The sequence below is a fragment of the Pelophylax lessonae genome (assembly GCF_965119305.1).
Source record: "Pelophylax lessonae genome assembly, chromosome: 9".
NCBI lineage: Eukaryota > Metazoa > Chordata > Amphibia > Anura > Ranidae > Pelophylax > Pelophylax lessonae.
In genome coordinates, this window is record NC_138776.1 from 255,498,314 (window position 1) to 255,519,937 (window position 21,624).

A 21,624-nucleotide genomic window follows, 5' to 3' on the forward strand; every position below is an offset into this window, starting at 1 on the left:
TACACTTCCTGTTTGGACTAAAGAAGCAAAAACAAATCTTTATAACATCGACTCCAATATTCAGTAAAATAAATGAAAAATACATTTTATATACGTGTTTTTTTTTTAGTTAAAAATGACTTTCCCAGGCTATATTCTCAGGGGATGGAGTTTTATTTATTGACAAAAAAACTGTGTGAATGGGGAATGTACCGTGCTATGGCCACTAGATGGACGTTAGGAGCATACTTATTGCCTATGATACTCAGCGCCACCTAGTGGCCATAATGTAGTATATTCCTCATTCACACTGTGTTGTGTAAGCTCCTCGAGGGCAAGGACTTGATTTAAATGTTTAATATGTAAAGCATTGTGTAATTTGTCTGCACTATATAAATACCTGTAATAAACAAATATCTGCCTACCACATATTGATATTATTGAATAAATAATAAATGTGTAGTCCTTTTGTGATTCCTGTGTAGTTTTCTTCCTGTTAAAATTCCATACGTATGTCAAATTCAGACATAAAAACGTAAAATTTGCCCTCGCTGCTCGAAACAGAGAAGGGAAATGTTTACTTATCTGCACGGCTGGGCAATGGCCCACTACCTAACAAGACCAAACTCATCATTGGCTATCACACATGTTCTAATTCCAGGCATATAGAGTGATAGATGAGGCACTAGGGTTGGTATAAGAGGACCAATACTTGTACAGCTAATACTACAGCTAATTCCCACGCAGCTAATGCTCGTGCACATGTGCCATCAACATACAAGTTCGGGCTAATATCCAGCGTGACCTGACATGTAGGCGCATCTGCATGCGCCAGCTTGCATAGGTGCGCAACGCACATAGGGGCAAAGCTACCTATTTAAAGGAAACCCTGATGTGTGCTAATTGCTTGAAGTTCTTCAGCTTCCCCGTAACCTTTGTTCCTGTTAATGCTGACTGATCTCCCGTCTAGTTTCTGATGCAGCTAGTTCCTGACCTGGATTTTGGATACCGACCTCGGCTTGCCTCTGACTACCCTCTGCTTGTTTCCCTGGTACTGACCTCGAACTGCTACTGGACCTCGCTCTGCCTGCTTCCCTGGTACTGACCTCAGCCTACTAACTAACCACACTTCAGCCATACCGTGTATGACCCTGGCTCACCTTGATGAAGTATTTGCCCTTGGCAGTCACCTGCTACCAAGCTACAGGCACCCTTGCTTCCTTGAGCCTTGTACCACTGTCACCACTTTCAGGGGTGCTTGGACAAAAGCCACAAGGGAAGCTCTCTTGTCAGCTCCACCTCCAAACAAGGTATGTGGCAGTTGGGTTCCTTTGTCTAAGGTTGGGTTTCCTCATCTAGGGTTGGGTTCCTTTGTCTAGGGTTTGGTTCCCTTAGCTAGGGTTGGGGTTCCTTCATCTAGGGTTGAGTTCTTTTGTCTAGGGTTGGGTTTCTTCATCTGGGGTTGGGTTCCTTCATCTAGGGTTGGGTTCCTTCATTTAGGGTTGCGTTCCCTTAACTAGGGTTGGGTTCCTTCATCTAGGGTTGGGTTTCTTTGTCTAGGGTTGGGTTCCTTCATCTGGGGTTGGGTTCCCTTATCTAGGGTTGGGTTCCTTCTTTTAGGGTTGGTTTCCCTTATCTAGGGTTGGGTTCCTTCATCTAGGGTTGGGTTTCTTTGTCTAGGGTTGGGTTCCTTCATCTGAGATTGGGTTCCCTTATCTAGGGTTGGGTTCCTTCATCTAGGGTTGGGTTCCTTCATTTAGGGTTTGGTTCCCTTATCTAGGGTTGGGTTCCTTCATCTAGGGTTGGGTTTCTTTGTCTAGGGTTGGGTTCCTTCATCTGGGGTTGAGTTCCCTTATCTAGGGTTGGGTTCCTTCATCTGGGATTGAGTTCCCTTATCTAGGGTTGGGTTCCTTCTTGTAGGGTTTGGTTCCCTTATCTAGGGTTGGGTTCCTTCATCTAGGGTTGGGTTTCTTTGTCTAGGGTTGGGTTCCTTCATCTGGGGTTGGGTTCCCTTATCTAGGGTTGGGTTCCTTCATCTAGGGTTGGGTTTCTTTGTCTGGGGTTGGGTTCCTTCATCTGGGGTTGAGTTCCTTCATCTGGGGTTGAGTTCCTTCATTTAGGGTTGGGTTCCCTCATCTAAAGTTGGGTTCCTTCATCTGGGGTTGGGTTCCCTTATCTAGGGTTGTGTTCCTTCATCTAGGGTTGGGTTTCTTTGTCTAGGGTTGGTTTCCTTCATTTAGGGTTTGGTTCCCTTATCTAGGGTTGGGTTCCTTCATCTAGGGTTGGGTTTCTTTGTCTAGGGTTGGGTTCCTTCATCTGGGGTTGGGTTCCCTTATCTAGGGTTGGGTTCCTTCATCTAGGGTTGGGTTTCTTTGTCTAGGGTTGGGTTCCTTCATCTGGGGTTGGGTTCCCTTATCTAGGGTTGGGTTCCTTCATCTAGGATTGGGTTTCTTTGTCTGGGGTTGGGTTCCTTCATCTGGGGTTGAGTTCCTTCATTTAGTGCTGGGTTCCCTCATCTAGGGTTGGGTTTCTTTGTCTGGGGTTGGGTTCCTTCGTCTGAGGTTGGGTTCCTTTGTCTAAGATCCCTGCATCTAATCTTATTGCCACATCACTACAAAAAGTGTAGTTCATATTATATTAAAGGAATTTATTTGCAATAAACTGTTGGTGATGGTCATGTCAGATATCTCTCTACAACCTTTAATATAGGTTCATACAAACTATAATATTAAGGTCCAAACAAATGTTAGTTGTCATGCCCTGCGTGCTTATCTAGCATTGAAATATGTTTGAAATGTAAGACTTCTTGAGTTTTGTCTCAGTCCTCTATGCTGACGATTTGGGAAAAAAAAAATCATCCCAGAGATGGTATCTCTCATAAGAAGTCCACGTTTGCACCCACATACATTGCTGCTACTGACACTTCCTTTGGCAGAGAATTCCAAAAACTGGTCTGCTTAGCGGTGACAACCTTGATTCGAAGCTAAAAGTGCTCATTGTTTAACTGGGGGGGATGCAATTACATTGGCCCTGAATCATCAAGTTGCAATAGCACTTAAGAAATGCGTTTCAAGGGCGACACATCAACCCCTTCGTCAGGGCTTGAGAAAATATGAAATCAGCTGGAATGGCTCAGAGTGTAAAATACAGGGCTTTATTTTTCTCATAGAATAGGTGCTGGAACTCTCCCCCCCAACCCATAAAGTTCATAACTCTAAATATTCCTCAGAGATTTTGCTCCATAGTGACATGATAGCATCACGCAGTTGCTACAGATTTGTCGACTGCACATCCATGATGCAAATCTCCCGTTCCACCACATCCCAAAGGTGCTCTATTGGATGAGATGTGGTGAGTGTGGAGGCCATTGGAGTACAGTGACCTCATTGTGATGATGAAGAAACCAGTGGTGAGATGATTGGAGCTTTGTGACATGGAGCATTATCCTGCTGGAAGGAGCCATCAGAAGTTGGGTGCACTGTAGTCATAAAGGGATGGACATGGTCAGCGGCAATACTCAGGTAGGCCGTGGTGGTTTAAACGATGCTCAATTGGTACTAAGGGGCCCAAAGTGTGCCAAGAAAATACCCCCCCCCCCATTACACCACCACCACCAGCCTGAATTGGTACCCCCCCCCCCCACACACACACACCATTACACCTCCACCAGTCTGAACCATTACCCCCCCCCCTTCCCCCACACCATTCCACCACCACCAGCCTGAGCGCCATTGATACAAGGCAAGATGGATCCATGCACCAAATTCTGACCCTACCATCTGAATGTCGCAGCTGAAATCATAGTTACATACATAGTAGTTGAGGTTGAATAAAGACAATAGTCCATCCAGTTCAACCTGTGTAGGTGTGTGTGGCCGTAATCATCTCACATACCCCTGAATGTTCTGATCCTTGAGATGTAAGTCTAAGAGTCTTTTGAAAGCCACCATACTTCCCGCAGAAACCACCTCTTGTGGTAGAGAATTCCACAATCCTGTAGCCCTAACAGTAAAGAACCTCCTGCATTGCCTGAGGTTAAAACTCTTCTCCTCTAATCGCATTGTATGCCCTCGAGTCCTCATGCAATCCTTGCGACTAAATAGCTTTTTTTCTATGCTGAGATCACCATTGAGGTATTTATAAATTGCTATCATGTCCCCTCTCAGGTGTCTCTTCTCCTCCAGGGAGAATAAATCAAGCGATTGCAGACGCTCTTCATAATTAAGGTCCTCCAATCCTCTAATTAGTTTAGTTGCCCTTCTCTGGACTCTCTCCAGCTCCAACACATCCCTCCTGAGGACTGGCGACCAGAACTGGACAGAATACTCTAGATGCGGTCGGACCAGAGTTTTATAAAGTGGTAGGACTCATCAGACCAGGCAACGTTTTTCCAATCTTGTCCAATTTTGGTGATCCTGTGCCGATTGTAGCCTCAGTTTCCTGTTCTTAGCTGACAGGAGTGGCACCCGGTGTGGTCTTCTGCTGCTGTAGCCCATCTGCTTCAAAGTTCGATGCATCGTGCGCTCAGACATGGTATTCTGCATACCTTGGCTGTAACGAGTGGTTATTTGAGTTGCTGTTGTCTTTCTATCATCTGTAACCAGTCTGCCCATTCTCCTCTGACCTCAACCAGGCATTTTCCTCCACACATCTGCCGCTCACTGGATATTTTCTCTTTTTCCCACCATTCTCTGTAAACCCGAGTGATGGTTGTGTGTGACAATCCCAGAAATACTCAGACCAGCCCGTCTGGCACCAACAACCTTGCCACGTTCAAAGTCACCTAAATCCCCATTCTTCCCCATTCTGATGCTCAGTTTGAACTTCAGCAAGTCGTCTTCACCATGTCTAGATGCCTTAATGCATTGAGTTGCTGCCATGTGATTGGCTGATGAGCAATTTATGTTGCCAAGCAACTGAACGGGTGTACCTAATAAAGTGGCCGGTGTGTGTGTATCTGCATGTAGTATATTTGTGTATATAGTGGACTTTGCCTGTAAATACATGCCTGCTCAGGAGCGATGTGCTGTGACTTAGTGCTCTTATACTTTTCTTTTTGTTGTGTTAAAATCTGTGTCTCCCTTAGATTTATTCAGCTTTAGGGATGGACATAAATGGGAAGAGGAAGAACCCTGGAGAGGGTGTAATTAGTGCTCTATGACAAATGTGTGGATGATCACCTGCAGTTCCCACGCAATGGACACCAGAGGGCGACCGAGTCCTCGCTAGAATCCTGATAGAGAAACAGCGTGCAGTTTACAAAGTTCACCGCTAGATGGCAGCGCAGAACAACAACATTGAACGTGTGAAACGCAATCCAGCGGGTGGAACGCACAACCCGGAAGAGTGTTGGAACACAAGCGGAAGTGGGTAGAGCTAATTCTGGAGTTGGGGGGACTGGAGAGTAAATAGCAGCTAACTGACTGTGAGGAAGTGGGAGTGTGTTCTGTATGTCTTGTATTTTATATATTGCACAGCCTGGGGGAAATTTATTATCATTTTATTGTGGTATTGGATGTATGGGGACACAAATGTGATATCAGCTGAACACCCCAGAGATCCATTCATTTATTCTTATTATTTTCTAGATTGCCAACATAATATAAAGGAGTGAGCACCAAGGAGCCAGGGCTGTAGACGACAAAAAGCGCAGAGGATGGAGGAGGACCGGGGTCACATGACCGAGACCATCTTAGACCTCACCCTGGAGATCATCTACCTGCTGACCGGAGAGGTGAGGAGGATTCTGGGAGGTCACATGACATCACTCTTATCTCTATTAATAAAACACAGACCTGACCGGAGAGGTGAGGAGGATTCTGGGAGGTCACATGACATCACTCTTATCTCTATTAATAAAATCCAGACCTGACCGGAGAGGTGAGGAGGATTCTGGGAGGTCACATGACCTCTGTAACTCATTTTCTGGGTTTTCTCTTGTATAGAAGTATGCAGCGGTGAAGATGGCATCTATTGAGGGTCTCTTACAAGGAATGTATCCAACGATGTCCAGAGGATGGAGCAGAACCCAGAGTCTCATCAAAGGACCCCCACCTGCCTCCCTGACAACCGAGAGAACCAACAACAAGAAGATTCTAGAAGTCACCCAGAAGATCATTGAGCTGCTGACAGGAAAGGTAAGCGGTGCCGGGAATTCTGGGACATTATCCAGTAACAGACAAGGGATGTGTCTGGATGGTGACTGTATCATTGTGTGTGTCAGGTTCCTATAAGGCAGTGATGGGGAACCTTGGCACCCCGGATGTTTTGGAACTACATTTCCCATGATGCTTACCTACACTGCAGAGTGCATGAGCATCACGGGAAATGTAGTTCCAAAATATCTGGGGTCAGGGCTGTCTTTAACACGGGGCAAAAGGGGCAGCTGCCCCGGGTCTAGTCATTGTTGTGGGGCCCACAGCAGCTGCCCCTTGAGCCCCCAAATAGCTGATAAGTGGATTCAAGAGGGCCCAAGAACATTTTTGCCCAGGGTCCAATCAATATTAACCACTTGCCGACCGCCGCACGACTATTTACGTCGGCGGTCAGCCCCTCACAGGCAAAGCGACGTAGGGCTACGTTGCTAGCCTGTGAGGGTCTAGGGTGCGAGCGCGCACCGCCGGAAGCGCGCTCCCGCGCGGTCACGGACCCCCTGCGCATGTGCCCGGCGGACCCAATGTCCGCCGGTCACTCGCGATCGTCCGTTAGAGCAGGAGAAAGGCAGGCCGCTAATGTAAACAAGCCGCCTGTCATTCTCCCCTGTGTAGGAATAGTGATCATAGGGTTCTACTATGTAGGACCGTTGATCACTGTTCGTACACCTCAAGCCACAGCCAATCACAGTTAGAATCACGCCCCTAGGGACACACATAGCCCCTCCCTCTCAAAAAAGTTAACCCCTTCACTACCAGTGTCATTTTTACAGTAACAGTGCATATGTATAGCACTGATTACTGTAGTAATGTCACTGGTAATCCCAAAAATGTCAGTCAAGGGTCCGATCTGTCCGCCGCAATGTCGCAGTCCCGCAAAAAAAATCGCAGATCGCCGCCATTACGCGTAAAAAAAAAAACACCAAAAATGACAAAAATCTTTCCCTTAGTAAACGCGATAACTTTTGCGCAAACCAATCAAAATACGCTTTTTGCGATTTTTTTTTTTTTTTTTTACAAAACATAGGTAGCATAAAATAAATTGGCCGAAAATGTTAAAAAATTTTGATTTTTACATTTTTTTTTTGGGAATTTCATATAAAAAAATGTGAAAAATATTGTTATTTTTGCAAAATTGACGCTCTTCTTTTGTTTATAGCGCATGATCAAAAAATCGCACAGGTGATCAAATACCACCAAAAGAAAGCTCTGTTTGTGGGAAAAAAAGGATGTCAAATTCGTTTAGGTACAGCGTCGCACGACCGCGCAATTGTCCGTTAAATTCACGCAGTGCTAAATCGCAAAATAGGCCCTGGTCAGGAAGGGGGTAAAATATTCCCGGGGCTTAAGTGGTTAAAGACGGCCCTGTCTTGGGTGCCAAGGTTGGCCTTCACTGCTATGTGTCTTTTATTTTATTTTCAGGGGGTTTTAAGAGAAGCCAAGCGTCTCCAGCAGGATATCATGATGGAGAATCTCCAGAACCTCCAGGCAGGTATGATACCATTTTATTTAGTTCTCATTATTCAGGGAGGGACCTCGGACAGTAGATGGTAGTATATAGAGAGAGAAAAGTTTATGTAAATAAATAGGGATAGAACCTGAAGATCGAGTGATGTAAGAACAATACAAGGCAAAGGTTAACCAGTGACAAAATAAATAAAAAGACCAATGGCGTGACACAGGGTTCCTCCAGAGGTCACTAGATATTTCTTGAGTAATGAGCAACTACTGCCTCTCAGATAAGTATCCACTGACAAGGATCTTTTTAGCTACCTGTGTTCTGTTCTAAATGCCGCTTTGTGCATTGACATATCTTTTTAGACTCGGTCTGTACGGATACTATGGTCATCCTGCTGACTTGGCACCATCCACAGGCAGCTTTACTCTTCAATAAGACACAGAAGTTGAATCCAACACAATTTTACTTTAGCTAAATGCAGTATAGAAGATGTTTTTTTCCCAGTCTTTAGAAGTGTAAGAAAATGTCAAGGAATTTACCTTTAGACCACAAGCTGATTCAAAGAAGAATTCATTTAACCACTTGCCGACTGCCTAACGCCGATCTACGTCGGCAGTCAGCCCCTCACAGGCAAAGTGACGTAGGGCTACGTCACTAGCTTGTGAGGGTCTAGGGAGCGAGCGCGCGCCCCGGAGGCGCGCTCCCGCTCCCGCGTGGTCACGGACCCCCCCGCGCGTGTGACCAGCGGACCCGATGTCCGCCGGTCACTCGGCGATCGGCGGGGGAGAGGGAGAATGTCAGGCAGCTTGTGTAAACAAGCTGCCTGTCATTCTCCTCGCTGTAAAGACACTGATCACACGGATCTAGTATGTAGATCCGTTGATCAGTGTCCTTACAGCTCAAGCCACAGCCAATCACAGTAGAAAGCACGCCCCTAGGGACACACACAGCCCCTCCCTTCCAAATAAAGTTAACCCCTTCACAACCAGTGTATTTTTACAGTAACAGTGCATATATATAGCACTGATTACTGTAGAAATGTCACTGGTAACCCCAAAAGTGTCACAAATGTCAGTCAAGGGTCCGATCTGTCCGCCCCAATGTCGCAGTACCGCAAAAAAAATCGCAGATCGCCGCCATTACGCGTTAAAAAAAAAAACAACAAAAATGACAAAAATCTTTCCCTTTGTTAGTAAACGCGATAACTTTTGCGCAAACCAATCAAAATACGCTTTTTGCGATTTTTTTTACCAAACATAGGTAGCATAAAACAAATTGGCCGAAAATTTTAAAAAAATTTTGATTTTTACTTTTTTTTTTGGGGGAATTTCATATAAAAAAATGTGAAAAATATTGTTATTTTTGAAAAATTGACGCTCTTTTTTTGTTTATAGCGCGTGATCAAAAAATCGCACAGGTGATCAAATACCACCAAAAGAAAGCTCTGTTTGTGGGAAAAAAAGGACGTCAAATTCGTTTAGGTACAGCGTCGCACGACCGCGCAATTGTCCGTTAAAGTCACGCAGTGCCGAATCGCAAAATACCCCCTGGTCAGGAAGGGGGTAAAATCTTCCGGGGCTTAAGTGGTTAATACTCGTATACGAGGAGAGAGGTTATATCGACATACTTCTGTGAGCTTCTATAACCCGTCTGGTTTGCATACATGGCTCCTATCCTTATATACATATTGGACACCGTTAAAATTGAAACCCCCTCCTTCCTTTGGACAATGATTGACAGCCTTTAATATATCCTAAGGAAAGGGGGGGGTTGAACAGTAGTCTATTGTATTCTGAAACATCTGGACAGGATATACGAACCATGCAATATAGTGTAATGTAAGGATTTTAACAAAAAACATATGGCAGGATATGCAGTAGCCACTGTTTAAATTCTTAGCAGAATCTGCTGAAGAAATGCAGTTTCTAGATATACTCTATATATGTATACTTAAATGATTATAACACTTATAATAATTATGAACCATTCATAATTTCTTTAACAGAAAACAATGACTATCCTAAGCCCTGTCTCTGCAAAGTGCTAACACTGATTGATGGAACTTGGAAGAAACAGGGAGGGTCTAGCCTAGACTGAATTGGCTCGTATTAAACAGGAGGGGAGGACAGAGGGAGATACCAAATCACATAAGTAATAAGGTGTAGTGACCCAAAACCGCCACTAGGTGTTAGCATAGATCAAACAATAGTAGGCCGATACGGTTCCATTTAACAATAGAGAAGCTACATTTAGGTGTGGACAGACCACAGATATCACATATTGGTCTCTTTGGAACTAGTAATAGTTTGTACACAAAAAAGACGGCATGACACAGCTATTGAATAAAGATTTTAGTGCATATACTATATAATAAAAGTTAGGCCTTAGTGAAGTTTGCTGGGGTTGCCATACAATGTGGTACTGTGGTAAAGGTCTATATTTCTTATTGTTGGATTCCACCGACTTTAGGGGGGGAAAAGCCTTCACTCCCAGTATATACACCTCTCACTCCCAGTATATACACCTCTCACACCCAGGATATACACCTCTCACACCCAGTATATACACCTCTCACACCCAGTATATACACCTCTCACACCCAGTATATACACCTCTCACTCCCAGTATATACACCTCTCACACCCAGTATATACACCTCTCACTCCCAGTATATACACCTCTCACACCCAGGATATACACCTCTCACACCCAGGATATACACCTCTCACACCCAGTATATACACCTCTCACACCCAGGATATACACCTCTCACACCCAGGATATACACCTCTCACACCCAGTATATACACCTCTCACACCCAGGATATACACCTCTGACACCCAGGATATACACCTCTCACACCCAGTATATACACCTCTCACACCCAGTATATACACCTCTCACACCCAGTATATACACCTCTCACACCCAGTATATACACCTCTCACTCCCAGTATATACACCTCTCACACCCAGGATATACACCTCTCACACCCAGGATATACACCTCTCACACCCAGTATATACACCTCTCACACCCAGGATATACACCTCTGACACCCAGGATATACACCTCTCACACCCAGTATATACACCTCTCACACCCAGGATATACACCTCTCACACCCAGTATATACACCTCTCACACCCAGGATATACACCTCTCACACCCAGGACATACACCTCTCACACCCAGGATATACACCTCTCACACCCAGGATATACACCTCTCACACCCAGGATATACACCTCTCACACCCAGGATATACACCTCTCACACCCAGGATATACACCTCTCACACCCAGGATATACACCTCTGACACCCAGGATATACACCTCTCACACCCAGTATATACACCTCTCACACCCAGTATATACACCTCTGACACCCAGGATATACACCTCTCACACCCAGTATATACACCTCTCACACCCAGGATATACACCTCTCACACCCAGGATATACACCTCTCACACCCAGGATATACACTTCTCACACCCAGGATATACACCTCTCACACCCAGGATATACACCTCTCACACCCAGGATATACACCTCTGACACCCAGGCTATACACCTCTGACACCCAGGATATACACCTCTCACACCCAGTATATACACCTCTCACACCCAGGATATACACCGCTGACACCCAGTATATACACCGCTGACACCCAGTATATACACCTCTCACACCCAGGATATACACCTCTCACACCCAGTATATACACCTCTCACACCCAGGATATACACCTCTCACACCCAGGATATACACCTCTGACACCCAGGATATACACCTCTGACACCCAGGATATACACCTCTCACTCCCAGTATATACACCTCTCACACCCAGTATATACACCTCCCATACCCAGTATATACACCTCTCACACCCAGGATATACACCTCTCACTCCCAGGATATACACCTCTCACTCCCAGGATATACACCTCTCACTCCCAGTATATACACCTCTGACACCCAGTATATACACCTCTCACACCCAGGATATACACCTCTCACTCCCAGGATATACACCTCTCACTCCCAGTATATACACCTCTGACACCCAGTATATACACCACTGACACCCAGGATATACACCTCTCACACCCAGTATATACACCTCTCACACCCAGTATATACACCTCTCACACCCAGTATATACACCTCTCACACCCAGTATATACACCTCTCACACCCAGGATATACACCTCTGACACCCAGGATATACACCTCTCACACCCAGTATATACACCTCTCACACCCAGGATATACACCTCTCACACCCTGTCCTGATCCATAGCCAACAATAACAAAAATGATTGAGCTTCTTTCACTTACCTAGTCTATCTTTGGCTTGTCTATTTTTGGCTGAAGTTCCACATTCGGCTGATCGTGTTCCCTTATTGTATATATATATGTTTGTGCATTAAAGAAGTCTCATGAGCAATGAGATCCAACGTGATGGTACAGTCTACATTATGTAAAAACGCATTTGTCTGATTGGCAAAAAAAAAAACACTGAATGATCTAGCAGTAAATCAATTCTTTATCTTTGCTATTACTTCTTGTCAGCTCCTCCCCTGCCAGCAACCCAATTTGTTGCTGTTCCTATTTAGTAGTTCAAGCAGAGCTGTGTTGCGCATCTAGGGGGAACCTGCAGGAGTTCTGACATTATCAGCACTGATCTAGTCAACAGATGGTGTATGGGTGTGGCGCACAGGCAGTGCTCAGTCGCTTCTGCCTCTCTGCTGTTAGCATGCCTGCCATTCAGTGTATTGGGGGGGAAGGTGGTGCACTGTGGACCATGCTAGCTCTAGTGCTGCATACACTTTGTTCCCTGGAGTACTGTAGCAGCATGGTCGCACAGTGATGGAGGGATGCAGGATGGGGGGGTGCTGTCGACCATGCTACCTCCAGTGCTGCATACACTTTGTGCCCCCGGGTACTGTAGCAGCATGGTCGCACAGGGATGGAGGGATGCAGGTTGTAGGGGGGTGGGGGGGTGCTGTCAACCATGCTACCTCTAGTACTGCATACACTTTGTTCCCTGGGGTACTATAGCAGCATGGTCGCACAGCGATGGAGGGATGCAGGTTGTGGGGGGTCTGTCGACCATGCTACCCCTAGTGCTATATACACTTTGTGCCCTCGAGTACTGTAGGATCAGTTGATGTGCCTGCTGAAACTCCTTCCCCTGTTTGTTCGTTCCCAGCAGCATGGTCGCACAGCGATGGAGGGATGCAGGTTGTGGGGGGGTGGGGGGTGCTGTCGACCATGCTAGCTCTAGTACTGCATACACTTTGTGCCCCCGGGTACTGTAGCAGCATGGTCGCACAGCGATGGAGGGATGCAGGTTGTGGTTGGGGGGTGCTGTCGACCATGCTAGCTCTAGTACTGCATACACTTTGTGCCCCCGGGTACTGTAGCAGCATGGTCGCACAGCGATGGAGGGATGCAGGTTGTGGTTGGGGGGTGCTGTCGACCATGCTAGCTCTAGTACTGCATACACTTTGTGCCCCCGGGTACTGTAGCAGCATGGTCGCACAGCGATGGAGGCATGGGGAGCGCTAGCTCAGCCTCCACACTGCCTATCAAAACGGGACGAATTGCACTTTGTTCCCGGAGGACAGGAGGAACAGAAGATTTGTTTGGTGAAATTACTTCTTTATATCAGTGAAATGGCTGGAGACTCCCTATGAAAGGCCACATGAGACGGGCTATGTCATAAGTAATACGTGACATTGTGCCTGTGAGGAGCAATCTAAATAAATCCAAATTGTTTTCTTTTTCCAGAAGACTCATCCAATAGAACGGAATCGTCACAGACCTCGGAAGCTATAAAGGAGAACACAGACTCCAATGAAGAAGAGGCTTTCTTGGACGGAGGAGTTAATATAGTGATGGACAGCGTTAAGGAAGAGTCTCACTCCAAGGAAGACCTTTTGGACGGGGACTGTTGGACCCATAGAAATCTAAAACTACCGGCTAAGATTAGGGAGGACTCACCACAAAACAGAAGTATCTTCGACACCGAGAGACACATTTGTATCAAAGAGGAATCTGGCAGTGAAGATCTTGGGATGGACTTTATAGCCTTTCGTATTAAAGAGGAGTCCTTTTCGGAAGACGAAGGGCACCCTTCAGAGAGGAATAGGCACATGGACTCCACTATATGGACTCAACGCCAAGAAGAAACGGGAGATCCCCCTAGGGATGGACATGAAAGTAATGCTCAACCAGCCGCTTTATCCCAACCACCATCACCGGGCGCTGAGTCTAAGACCTTCAGGTGTGCCGAGTGCCAGAAAAGCTTTTCCAAAAGCACGAACCTGACCGTCCACCAGCGGATCCACTCCGGAGAGAAGCCGTACGTGTGCTCGGAGTGCGGGAAGTCCTTCAATCAGAAGTCGGTGCTGATCAGCCACCAGCAGACCCACACCGGCTTACGGCCTTACCCTTGTTCCGAGTGCGGGAAGAGCTTCACCAAGAGGACCAACCTGACCGTCCACCAGAGGATCCACTCGGGAGAGAAGCCGTACCTGTGCGCAGAGTGTGGGAAGTCCTTCACTCAGAAGTCAGGGTTGATCTGCCACCAGCGAACTCACACCGGGGAGCGGCCTTATTCTTGTCCCGACTGCGGGAAGTGCTTTACCAGCAGCTCCCACCTCCGGTTACACCAGAGAGGACACTCCTCACACACCAGCCGAGAGACGCAGTGCTGATTTTTTATTTTTTTTTACGTTCCCAGTAGAAACTTTATATCGTATTTATAAGATAAGTCGATAAAAGATCAAAAGTTCTAACAACGTTCCTACCTCCTCCTCCCTTTGTTGGCTGCCTTAAAGAGACGCAGTTACTTGGCCCATCGATGGAAAAGTGGGAGGTTCTCTTTAGGAACACCGAATAGTGGGAAGGATGTCCTCCGTTATGTGGTCATGCTTGGTCCTGGCTGCACAGACCTGAGCACTGCAACCTGGAAGGAGCTCAAATCTTTTCCTACACCTAGAAACACTGAAAACCTATTGATACTCACATTCTGCTGTTTGGTAGGACCCCTCTTCGACCACTTGCCACCAGCCCTAGGCAGCATGTTGCTGGGCTTTAACGCTGTGCTATTCTATCTTTTCATGTGACAACACTGAAGAAATGACACTTTGCTACAATGTAAAGTAGTGAGTGTACAGCTTGTATAACAGTGTAAATTTGCTGTCCCCTCAAAATAACTCAACACACAGCCATTAATGTCCAACAAAAGTGAGTACACCCCTAAGTGACAATGTCCAAATTGGGCCCAAAGTGTCAATATTTTGTGTGGCCACCATTATTTTCCAGCACTGCCTTAACCCTCTTGGGCATGGAGTTCACCAGAGCTTCACAGGTTGCCACTGGAGTCCTCTTCCACTTCTCCATGACCACATCACGGAGCTGGTGGATGTTAATGACCTTGCGCTCCTCCACCTTCCGTTTGAGGATGCCCCACAGATGCTCAATAGGGTTTAGGTCTGGAGACATGCTTGGCCAGTCCATCACCTTTACCCTCAGCTTCTTTAGCAAGGCAGTGGTCGTCTTGGAGGTGTGTTTGGCGTCGTTATGTTGGAATACTGCCCTGTGGCCCAGCCCCCAAAGGGAGGGGATCATGCTCTGCTTCAGTATGTGACAGTACATGTTGGCATTCATGGTTCCCTCAATGAACTGTAGCTCCCCAGTGCCGGCAGCACTCATGCAGCCCCAGACCATGACATTCCCACCACCATGCTTGACTTTAGGCAAGACACACTTGTCTTTGTACTCCTCACCTGGTTGCCGCCACACACGCTTCACATCATCTGAACCAAATAAGTTTATCTTGGTCTCATCAGACCACAGGAGATGGTTCCAGTAATCCATGTCCTTAGTCTGCTTGTCTTCAGCAAACTGTTTGCGGGCTTTCTTGTGCATCATCTTTAGAAGAGGCTTCCTTCTGGGATGACAGCCATGCAGACCAATTTGATGCAGTGTGCGGCGTATGGTCTGAGCACTGATAGGCTGACCCCCCAACCCTTCAGCAATGCTGGCAGCACTCATACATCTATTTTCCAAAGACAATCTCTGGATAGGACGCCAAGCACAAGCACACAACTTCTTTGGTCGACCATGGAGAGGCCTGTTCTGAGTGGAACCTGTCCTGTTAAACCGCTGTATGTTCTTGGCCACCATGCTGCAGCTCAGTTTCAGGGTCTTGGCAATCTTCTTATAGCCTAGGCCATCTTTATGTAGAGCAACAATTCTTTTTTTCAGATTCTCAGAGAGTTCTTTGCCATGAGGTTCCATGTTGAACTTCCAGTGACCAGTATGAGAGAGTGAGAGCGATAACACCAAATTTAACACTCCTGCTCCCCATTCACACCTGAGACCTTGTAACACTAACGAGTCACATGACACCGGGGAGGGAAAATGGCTAATTGGGCGCAATTTGGACATTGTCACTTAGGGGGTGTACTTACTTTTGTTGTCAGAGGTTTAGACATTAATGGCTGTGTGTTGAGTTATTTTGAGGGGACAGCAAATTTACACTGTTATAAAAGCTGTACACTCACTACTTTACATTGTAGCAAAGTGTCATTTCTTCAGTGTTGTCACATGAAAAGATATAATAAAATATTTACAAAAATGTGAGGGGTGTACTAACTTCTGTGAGATACTTTATATGCATACAGTAGTTCTGTGCTGGGAGTGCTCTCACTCGGCGCCCCCTAGGACTGTGACCAAGCTATCACCAATTAGGATGGGCTCCCAACCACTTGAGATCGAAAGAGGCAGAGTGCGCAATCTAAGTGTAGTAGGCAATACATTCAAAATCTGGATACATCTCCAGCAGGCACGCAGATGTCAAGGACCTGAAACAAGCTAAAAAGACAGCAGGGGGCACCAACGAAGTGCAGCAATTTTTTTTGGTGGGAGACTGGAGCTCCTCTTTAACATCTGTCTGCCTGCTGGAGCTGTATCCAGATTCTCCGTCTCTCCAGAAGCCCCCTGGCTAAGTCCCATGTATTTCATGATGAGCACATTTGTTATCATGTGAGTTTCCACTTGTCTTTCTGTTCTATGCCACATACACTATATTACCAAAAGTATTGGGACGCCTGCCTTTACACGCACATGAACTTTAATGGCATCCCAGTCTTAGTCCATAGGGTTCAATATTGAGTTGGCCCTTCCTTTGCAGCTATAACAGCTTCAACTCTTCTGGGAAGGCTGTCCACAAGGTTTCATGCTCCCAATTTTGTGGGAACAGTTTGGGGATGGCCCCTTCCTGTTCAAACATGGCTGCGCACCGATGCACAAAGCAAGGTCCATAAAGACATGGGGTGGACTGAGGCACTAATGTAGAGACAAGAAGGCCTGGGTCACAGTCTCCACTCTAATTCATCCCAAAGGTGTTCTATCGGGTTGAGGTCAGGACTCTGTGCAGGCCAGTCAAGTTCCTCCACCCCAAACTCGCTTATCCATGTCTTTATGGACCTTGTTTGTGCACTGGTCCAAATCATTTGGTGGAGGGGGGTTTATGGTGTGGGGTTGTTTTTCAGGGGTTGGGTTTGGCCCCTTAGTTCCAGTGAAGGGAACTCTTAAGGCGTCAGCATACCAAGACATTTTGGACAATTTTATGCTCCCAACCTTGTAGGAACAGTTTGGGGATGGCCCCTTCCTGTTCCAACATGACTGCGCACCAGTGCACAAAGCAAGGTCCATAAAGACATAGATGAGTAAGTTTGGGGTGTAGGAACTTGACTGGCCTGGCCAAGGTTACCCCATGAAGAGGATGGAGAGCTTTGAGGACACCATCCAAGGTGACCCCATGAAGAGGATGTGGGGGGCTTTGAGGGCACCATCCAAGGTGACTCCTTGAAAAGAATGGAGAGCTTTGAGGACACCATCCAAGGTTTCCCAATGAAAAGGATGGAGAGCTTTGAGGACACCATCCAAGGTGACCCCATAAAGAGAATGGAGTGCTTTTAGGACACCATCCAAGGTGACCCCATGGAGAGCTTTGAGGACACCATCCAAGGTGACTCCTTGAAAAGAATGGAGAGCTTTGAGGACACCATGCAAGGTGACCCCATGAAGAGGATGGAGAGCTTTGAGGACACCATCCAAGGTTTCCCAATGAAAAGGATGGAGAGCTTTGAGGACACCATCCAAGGTGACCCCATGAAGAGAATGGAGTGCTTTTAGGACACCATCCAAGGTGACCCCATGGAGAGCTTTGAGGACACCATCCAAGGTGACTCCTTGAAAAGAATGGAGAGCTTTGAGGACACCATGCAAGGTGACCCCATGAAGAGGATGGAGAGCTTTGAGGACACCATCCAAGGTGACCCCATGAAGAGAATGGAGTGCTTTTAGGACACCATCCAAGGTGACCCCATGAAGAGGATGCAGAGCTTTGAGAGCACCATCCAAGGTGACCCCATGAAGAGGATGGAGAGCTTTGAGGACACCATCCAAGGTGACCCCATGAAGAGAATGGAGTGCTTTTAGGACACCATCCAAGGTGACCCCATGAAGAGGATGGAGAGCTTTGAGAGCACCATCCAAGGTGACCCCATGAAGAGGATGGAGAGCTTTGAGAGCACCATCCAAGGTGACCCCATGAAGAGGATGGAGAGCTTTGAGGACACCATCCAAGGTGACCCCATGAAGAGGATGGAGAGCTTTGAGGACACCATCCAAGGTGACCCCATGAAGAGGATGGAGAGCTTTGAGGACACCATCCAAGGTTTCCCAATGAAAAGGATGGAGAGCTTTGAGGACACCATCCAAGGTGACCCCATGAAGAGAATGGAGTGCTTTTAGGACACCATCCAAGGTGACCCCATGAAGAGGATGCAGAGCTTTGAGAGCACCATCCAAGGTGACCCCATGAAGAGGATGGAGAGCTTTGAGGACACCATCCAAGGTGACCCCATGAAGAGAATGGAGTGCTTTTAGGACACCATCCAAGGTGACCCCATGAAGAGGATGGAGAGCTTTGAGAGCACCATCCAAGGTGACCCCATGAAGAGGATGGAGAGCTTTGAGAGCACCATCCAAGGTGACCCCATGAAGAGGATGGAGAGCTTTGAGGACACCATCCAAGGTGACCCCATGAAGAGGATGGAGAGCTTTGAGGACACCATCCAAGGTGACCCCATGAAGAGGATGGAGAGCTTTGAGGACACCATCCAAGGTGACCCCATGAAGAGGATGGAGAGCTTTGAGGACACCATCCAAGGTGACCCTATCAAGACAATGGAGAGATTGGAGGGTACCAGCCAAGGTGACCCTGTAAAGAATTTGGTCAAGGACTTTCCACCGGGGTGCCTTGTACTCCTCTAAAGCTTCAATAACTAGACTTTCCATCCATAAAATGTGGGAAGAATAGACAGTCATTCATTAGATGTGGCGGCTGCATCATTTTTCTTTTTTTCCTCCTCTCTGTTTACACCTGATAATCTGGCCAGTAACACACCCCCTGTATTAGAGCACCCCCACTCTGGATGAAGGTGCACAGCAGGCGGCAGCATTGTCAGTCCGGTGTGGGGGGGGGGGAGTGTTAGACGGAGTAGCTGATTTAAATACACTAACAAACTGAAGCCACACTCCAATTCAGACTGCAGTTACTTTTTCCTTTTGGGATAAAGGTTTTACTTAAATAAAAGCTGATCCTTGTAAGCACCCCTATCCCTGGTAAATGGTTTGTCTCATCCATGTAACTGCAGGAGAGCATGTTCTGCTGAAAAACAACAGACTTGCTGGCTGGATCACCAGATGAAAATAAAGGAAAGAAAACTAATGCAGCCACCGAATCTAAGAATTGGTGGTGCTCTGTCCTTCCAGCAGATACCTTGTAAAGGACTTGTAGCAATGAGCAGCTATATTTAGTGAGCAAAGCTGCACTAGGTCCAATAAAGCTGACGTTTATTCTGCTTATATGTTGCCTTCCTTGGCTCCTCCTTTCTCCCCTTAACCACATGCCGATGACATTTTACAATAAAACCTTTTCCGTTTTTATTACATACCTTATTTGCGACCCGCTGATATCATTACTAGGTCTCTATGCAATGCAGGCAGATCGTGGCTGGTGGGAGGGGCCGGGGAGGCTGGTGGGAGGGGCCAGGGAGGCTGGTGGTGGTGTTTCCCCGTTAGAGAGGTTCACCCTCTCTATTTGTCCTGTTTACTGTTATCATCAAAAGTGAAAGTAAAAGAAAGTTGGGTTGTCTCAGAACAGGAATAAGGGGGAAATCTTCCAATGGGGGTCACTAGTTTTGGTGACCTGGGGATGGATTCCTTTACTAAGCAGGGATTTCTTCTCACTTCCTGCTTTAGCTACGGGACAGGAAGTGCAGGGAAATCTCACAGATAGCAAAGAAATAAAGCTGATAGGTCAGTTTTCTCCTGTGCTCCTCTCTTGGAAGTATTTGCGTGATAGCGCGACGTAGGGGGCGTGCCATCGCGCAAGTAATTCGACACTCCCTGAAGATATGGTTATTATTCATCTGCATTGCCCAGGGACAACTCCTGTTTTAAAGGTCTGCCCCAAGAAAACAAGCCTTCCCGCTGCTGTCCCCAGTATTCTCCTGTGCTCCTCCCCTGGAAGTATTTGCGCGATAGCGTCACATGGGGGGGGCGCACCATTGTGCAACTAATTAGACACTCCTAGAAGATATACAGTAGTTATTATTCATTTGCATTTCCCTGGGATAACTCCTGTTTTAAAGGGTCTGCCCCCCAGAAAACAAGCGTCCCCGCTGCTGTCCCCAGTATTTTCCTGTGCTCCTCCCCTGGCAGTATTTGCGTGATAACGCAACGTAGGGGCGTGCCATCGCGCAAGTAATTAGACACTCCCTAAAGATATGGTTATTATTCATTTGCATTTCCCCGGGACAATTCATGTTTTGAAGGGTCTTCCCCCCAGAAAACAAGTGTCCCTGCTACTGTCCCCAGTATTCTTCTTCACTCCTCCCCTGGAAGTATTTGCTCGATAGCGCGACGTAGGGGGCGCGCCATCGCGCAAATAATTAGACACTCCCTAAAGATATGGTTATTATTAATTTGCATTTCCCCGGGACAACTCATGTTTTGAAGGGTATGCCCCCCAGAAAACAAGCAACCCTGCTGCTGTCCCCAGTATTCTTCTGCACTCCTCCCTTGGAAGTATTTGCGCGATAGCGCGACGTGGGGGGGCCATCGCGCAACTAATTAGACACTCCTAGAAGATATAGTTATTATTCATTTGCATGTCCTCGGGACAACTCATGTTTTGAAGGGTCTGCCCCCCAGAAAACAAGCGTCCCTGCTGCTATCCCCAGTATTCTTCTTCACTCCTCCCCTGGAAGTATTTGCGTTATAGCGCGACGTAGGGGGCGCGCCATGACGCAAGTAATTAGACAATCCCTAAAGATATGGTTATTATTCATCTGCATTTCCCAGTGACAACTCCTGCTTTTAAAGGTCTGCCCAAAGAAAACAAGTGTCCCTGCTGCTGTCCCCAGTATTCTCCTGTGCTCCTCCCCTGGCAGTATTTGCGTGATAATGCAACGTAGGGGCGCGCCATCGCGCAATTAATTAGACACTCCTGGAAGATATGGCTATTATTAATTTGCATTTCCCAGGGACAACTCCTGCTTTTAAAGGTCTGCCCCAAGAACACAAGCCTTCCCGCTTTGTCCCCAGTATTTTACTGTGCTCCTCCCGTGGCAGTATTTGCGTGATAACGTAGGGGGCGCGTCGTCGCGCAAATAATTAGACACTCCCTAAATATATGGTTATTATTAATTTGCATTTCCCAGTGAAAACTCCTGCTTTGAAGGATCTGCAACTAGAAAACAAGCATTCCTGCTGCTATCCCCAGTATTCTTCTCCACTTTTCCCCTGGAAGTTTTTGCGCTATAGCGCGACGTAGGGAGCGCGCCATGATGCAAGTAATTAGACACTCCCTAAAGATAAGGTTATTATTCATCTGCATTTCCCAGGGACAACTCCTGCTTTTAAAGGTCTGCCCCAAG

General features: G+C 46.8%; 3 protein-coding genes across 4 annotated transcripts in view; 2 read left to right on the forward strand and 1 right to left on the reverse strand.

Annotated features, from left to right (window-relative positions):
• The window catches only part of LOC309562733 (uncharacterized protein), an 86,259-nt gene that overhangs the window by 50,227 nt on the left and 14,408 nt on the right, over window positions 1-21,624 (reverse strand). The window lies entirely within an intron of this gene.
• The window catches only part of LOC309564386 (uncharacterized protein), a 114,899-nt gene that overhangs the window by 21,230 nt on the left and 72,045 nt on the right, over window positions 1-21,624 (forward strand). Inside the window, exons 5-8 of the mRNA XM_082269013.1 lie at window positions 17,610-17,780; window positions 17,826-17,951; window positions 18,132-18,401; window positions 18,582-18,904. Coding sequence (XP_082125139.1) covers window positions 17,610-17,780; window positions 17,826-17,951; window positions 18,132-18,401; window positions 18,582-18,904 — 890 coding nt within the window. The remainder of the gene's footprint in view (window positions 1-17,609; window positions 17,781-17,825; window positions 17,952-18,131; window positions 18,402-18,581; window positions 18,905-21,624) is intronic.
• On the forward strand, window positions 5,350-14,517 carry LOC309562768 (gastrula zinc finger protein XlCGF48.2-like). Its single transcript, XM_082267067.1, has 5 exons — window positions 5,350-5,418; window positions 5,568-5,713; window positions 5,925-6,116; window positions 7,554-7,623; window positions 13,394-14,517. Exons 2-5 carry the CDS (start codon window positions 5,636-5,638, stop codon window positions 14,320-14,322), a joined length of 1,269 nt encoding a protein of 422 aa, XP_082123193.1. The 5' UTR covers window positions 5,350-5,418; window positions 5,568-5,635; the 3' UTR covers window positions 14,323-14,517.